This window comes from Morone saxatilis, unplaced genomic scaffold (genome assembly GCF_004916995.1).
Source record: "Morone saxatilis isolate NCDOM2014 unplaced genomic scaffold, NCSU_SB_2.0 Contig9, whole genome shotgun sequence".
Lineage (NCBI taxonomy): Eukaryota > Metazoa > Chordata > Actinopteri > Moronidae > Morone > Morone saxatilis.
In genome coordinates, this window is record NW_023340268.1 from 12,626,505 (window position 1) to 12,631,988 (window position 5,484).

The window sequence follows — 5,484 nt, forward strand, 5'->3', positions numbered from 1 at the left end:
CCCCCCTTTTTCCCCCCCCCCCCTCCCACCCATCTTTCCACCCATCACTACACCCTTTTCTCCCATTCTTCATCACCCACTTCCACTCTTTCCTTTCTTTACATCTCCACCCTCCTTGTCGGCTCCCACCTCTTCCCCTCCCCTAATAGGCAGTAATGACGGGCTGTGTTATTACCTGACCAAGCCCTGTCCCAACTCCACCCCACTCACCATGGGCCTTGGGCGGGACGCCTGGGAAGTGTCCAGGGAAACGCTCTCAATGCAAAGGAAGCTGGGACAGGGCTGCTTCGGGGACGTTTGGATGGGTGAGAATGACACCGCCAACCTCTGACGCCCTCCAGAGGCTTAGAGGGAGAACTGTCTGTCCCGCATCGTGCTCTGTAGTGTCCGTTACTGTCCTGTAGATTGTTGGTAATGCTAAATGTCTGGCTGTGGATGTGAGTAAAGTTTGATGTTTTTCTCAGTATCACTTGGTATTCCCTCATTATGTATTTCCAATTACATATTTGTCCAATTCGTGTTGACATTATCACACAGTTTCCCTGAATAAATCTGAGTGCGTTGGGTTTTCTGAGCCGTGCAGAGTTTCTCCCTGAAGCCAGCCAAGCTTTGTGCCTGCCCGTGTAACTCAGGTGCTGCTGGTGTTGATGTAAGACCAGTAAACCTCCCTCGCTCCCTCCCTAATAACATTACCCATCTCATGTCATGCATGCTCTCGAAAAAATAACAATCATTTGCATGCACCAGAGGTTTGACCACATGTGTGTGTGTGATTGTTACAGCTTACATACTGTGTGCCTTTTTCTTGATATTTATATCTGTTTGTGTGGTTGTTTGTGTCCCTGTATAAATAGTATGTACATGTATACAGCCATCACACTGTCAGTATGCCAGAAAATTGGCCTGTGCAGTATAAATCCGTGTGTGTCCATGTACTATATGTGCATTAACTTTCCCTTGTCTGTATGCCAGGCATGTGGAATGGTACCACCAAGGTAGCGGTGAAGACTCTGAAGCCAGGGACCATGTCCCCTGAGGCCTTCCTGGAGGAGGCTCAGATCATGAAGAGACTCCGCCATGACAAGCTGGTGCAGCTCTACGCTGTCGTGTCTGAGGAGCCCATCTACATTATCACTGAGTTCATGAGCCAAGGTATCAGGCTGAGTAAACTGTCAAGCCTGTGACGTACTGTAGATACAATATGAATCACTGCCTTTGGTTGGAAACTTCACTGACTCCGAAAAGCGAGCTCATCCGAAGCGTTCCTTAAATTAGATGAATAGTTGATAAAACTGCTAATTCAGAGAGGGCATACCAACACCAAGGTTCCACAATCCCTCCATTTCTTATAATACATTTAAAAATTCTCAGAAACATCCTATCTTGCATTGAAATCCTTAAAATTGGATGGATCTGGACCCAGAAACATTATTTACCTATTACTTGGACCCTGTCCTTAAACCATTCTTTAAAATGACAAAGTTTTGAGATATCCTGCTTGGTACCAAACAGACAAACAAACTACCAAACAGGAAAATAAAACATCAACTTTAGCTGTCAGGGAATTTATCAAATATTTAAAAATTGTCAGAAGGTCCAAGCCCTCTGAGCCTGACCACTGAACTCCCTGTGGAGGTGGTTTGGGCGCAGGTGAAACATACCTTCAATATTTTTTTAAAAACAAAAAGACAAAAGTTGGCATGAAGATGCCACTGTATGCATTTACAAGCATCTATCTAATACGAATTTGATTGGACACATATTTTGTACACAGCAGTGTTAATGACTGGAGGCATAAGGGGCCAGTCATAACGCTACCATCTTTGTTTTTCAGGAAGTTTGTTGGACTTCTTAAAAGATGGGGAAGGGCAGAACCTGAAGCTGCCTCAACTGGTGGACATGGCTGCACAGGTGTGTTAAACAGACACACAAAGACAGACTTAAAGAAAACACAGGCTTTTACATCTTTCTGAGCTGAGCTTTTTTAAAATCTCTTTGTGCTTATTATAGATTGCAGCAGGAATGGCATACATCGAGAGGATGAACTACATCCATCGTGACCTGCGAGCCGCTAACATCCTTGTTGGAGACAATCTGGTGTGCAAGATCGCTGACTTTGGCCTGGCTAGGCTCATTGAGGACAACGAGTACACAGCCAGACAAGGTAACAGCATGTGAGAATAAATGAGTGAGTGTGTGTCAGTGTGTATGAGAGAGAGAGAGAGGAAGAGAGACACACTTGCACAATGATTAAGAGTGTCTGCCACTGCCTCCATGCCTATATTTTTATACATAACCAATCCTAATTATATGATTATGCATCTTCACTGTGTTGCCATGGTTTCAGGGGCGAAGTTCCCTATCAAGTGGACGGCTCCAGAAGCTGCACTGTATGGACGCTTTACCATCAAGTCAGATGTCTGGAGCTTTGGCATCCTACTAACTGAACTGATCACTAAGGGACGGGTGCCATACCCAGGTACAGGATATTACTATTACTTAATCTCACGCAGTAACAGGTTGATCATCCTTGGCAATGGAAATCCTCCAGGATATTACTATACAAATTATACACTATGACGATGGAGAGTTTGGGGGTTAACCTTTTCATTTTCAACCAGAACAAAATACATTACAACACTGAGTGAGTTTAGGACCTCAGTGTCTCGCTCAAAAGTGCTTCAAAAGTAAAGGTGTGACTCCTTTTTTAAGCACTATTTACTGAATGTTCTTAAGGGGTGACTGATGCTGCAATAAATCACTATAATTTCTCTTGCGAGTATTGCTACTTTTACAAAATGTGTGGATTTTTAAATACTTGTTTTTGCAGTCATTTTCCCTTTTGCTATTTTCTGTTAAGCTTAATAGGAGGAGATTGGATTTGTATCATTCAAAAACAGAGGCTACAAAACATATACAATCATAAGGATGATGTAAGATTCATCAAATAACAGCAATAAATATACAATGACAAAGAAGATAAAAACATATGCGCAATATATATTCCTAAAAACACGTGACATGCAAAAAATAGATCAACAAAACAAACTCATGACTGTTGCCCGTTTGTGGCTGTTATATATTTTCTTTAAAATTCTCTGAAACTCAAAGCCCATCATATTGTGGTATATTAATAAATGGCAGCTGCAACCATATTTAGATGTATTTTTTTGGATGATTTCTAGGAATGTTTTTTATTTTTTATTTTTCTCCATTTCCAATATGTGTTGTTTTTGTGTTGTTTTTTTAATCTAACCCACTCACCTTCTCCTGTGTCCACATCCCCCCCCTCCCTCCTCCATCCCTTTAGGCATGAACAACCGTGAAGTGCTGGAGCAGGTGGAGAGGGGCTACCGGATGCCCTGTGCCCCGGGCTGCCCCTCCTCGCTCCATGAACTGATGGTGCAGTGCTGGAGGCGGGAGGCCGATGAGAGGCACACTTTTGAGTATCTGCAGTCCTTCCTGGAGGATTACTTCACCGCTACAGAGCCGCAGTACCAGCCCGGAGAAAACCTGTGACCACACACATATAGGACAGATGTGTCTCAATACACGGACAAACGGAAAGAGAATGAATGATAGATAGACAGGCAGACATGGATATATACATGCAGATACACTGATAGACATGTACAATGACACACACACACACACACACACACAGCACACACATACTAAGATACATATCATTGCCTTGTTTAAATTGTTTAATGACAGTTTCCTCCTTTTGGTCATCAATCGCTGCAGCCCGTTCAGGACAGATCAGTCAACCATGTTGAAGAGCAGAGTCGGAGCTCTGCTGGTCAGGCCTTGCAGTAATGTTGCTTTACTCTGTAACCATGACAACAAGGAACTGAAAGAAGATGTAGATGGTTGTTTCGAGGTGGGGGGAAGTCGAGTTGGTAGATGATCTGTTCAGCTGCCATATATGTTCAGGTCCTTTGATCTGTGTCTGAGAAGAACGATTCAGTCAGGCAGTTTGTTGACCTGAGATAAATATATTGATATAGAAATGACAGAAGGTGCAACAGGTTTCAAACAACAATTGGAATAGTGCCTTTAAAAAAATTTCAAAATGAACCTCATGAACCTGAACCTCCTCTTACAAACAGACTATAAAAAGGCTGTTGAACTAATCCATGTCCATCATCTGATTTCAAACTTGCACCAACATGTGCCTTAAAGTGTCCATATTGAGGGCTGTTTTAGATTTTAAATACCTTTTGATACTGTGTTAGTAAAGTCAGAGAGATGTTAAGGAATGCTCTTTGTTTATCTGTTCATTTTTATGACAATTTTGTATGAGCTGTCTCTTTTGTTGTTTTAATTTAACTCAAATATATATGTGCATCACAGACTTCTATATCCAGTTATTATGTATACAGTTTTCATCCATTGGGAGGGCAGGGTGAAATGTTATACATAAAGGGGGGAAGATTGAGGTCAGTGGAATATGAAAGATAGTATTTTAAATGTGTGTAACCTTTATGTTGAAATTCCCCTGTCATGTTATTGTAATAAAGACCAAATATCTTTTTCCGGTTTAAGACACGTCTCTTATTCTGTGTATTTGGACATTTATGCTGTTTTGTTTGGTGTTTTATTTTAGGTAATGTCAAAGACAGGTGCCATCAGATGCAAAACACAAGAAAGAAAGAGCATGAGTACAAAAAGTGACATCGTGAATTAACCTTACTAGAAATATCTTTAAAACAGGCCTGAAGTTTATATTATATATGATATTAGTGTAATTGGCATCCCTGGCGCTGCCAACTATTATCAGTCCTCTGAAATTCCTCCCACTCGCACTCGTGTCTGTGTCTCTCGCTCTCTTCGCCGCCTTCCTCATTCACGCTAGCTCTCTTTCAGTCTCCAGTAGACTACTGTTCCCATAGTTCCAGAGGTGTAAAGTGAGGCCAGCTACGGATACCCGGATGGGTTTGACAGTCAGGCACGTTGGAGAGGCACAGCGGAGACTGGGGCGCACGAGAGACAGAGAGCTGGAATTGCAGAGGCAGAGACGCACGGGCGCACGGTCGATTTTCGCCTCCCGCATACTGGGGAGTCCCGTGCCTGTCACCAAAACCACAGCACAGGGCTCGAGCGCGGTTATGTCAGCACCTTAATTGGGGACAAGACTGTGAACCAACCTCCCTGCTCCTCATTTTTTTATTTTTCCCCTCCTTTTGTGTTTTTGCTTTCACATCTTTGTGGGTGCAGATATTGATGTGAGCCAGAGGAGCGGTTTTTCCGTTGAGCCGCACGAGACGGTGGCGCGCGACGGCAGGAGGAGAGACAACGTTTACATTGATGTGGGAGGACTATCTCCCTCCGACGCGGGGAGCCAAGATGAAGGGGAAATGCTGTGCGCTGACGGCTGCAGCCGTCAAGGCAACGGCTCCGTGACCCGGGCGAGGAGAGGAGCGAAACACCGCCACCCACCGCCCGACAGCGCGCGAGCCACAGCCACGCCAGCCACGCGTT

At 43.8% G+C, this 5,484-nt stretch overlaps 2 protein-coding genes across 2 annotated transcripts in view; both read left to right on the forward strand.

Moving 5' to 3' along the window:
• The window catches only part of yrk (Yes-related kinase), a 17,629-nt gene extending 13,082 nt beyond the window's left edge, over nucleotides 1–4,547 (forward strand). The window contains exons 7-12 of the mRNA XM_035681126.1: nucleotides 150–305; nucleotides 973–1,152; nucleotides 1,835–1,911; nucleotides 2,011–2,164; nucleotides 2,348–2,479; nucleotides 3,311–4,547. Coding sequence (XP_035537019.1) covers nucleotides 150–305; nucleotides 973–1,152; nucleotides 1,835–1,911; nucleotides 2,011–2,164; nucleotides 2,348–2,479; nucleotides 3,311–3,519 — 908 coding nt within the window. The 3' untranslated portion in view covers nucleotides 3,520–4,547. The remainder of the gene's footprint in view (nucleotides 1–149; nucleotides 306–972; nucleotides 1,153–1,834; nucleotides 1,912–2,010; nucleotides 2,165–2,347; nucleotides 2,480–3,310) is intronic.
• A 427-nt stretch (nucleotides 4,548–4,974) lies between these two features.
• Nucleotides 4,975–5,484, forward strand: part of ahdc1 (AT hook, DNA binding motif, containing 1) — a gene marked incomplete in the record, with an annotated part of 12,185 nt that continues 11,675 nt past the window's right edge. Inside the window, 1 exon segment of the mRNA XM_035682014.1 lies at nucleotides 4,975–5,439.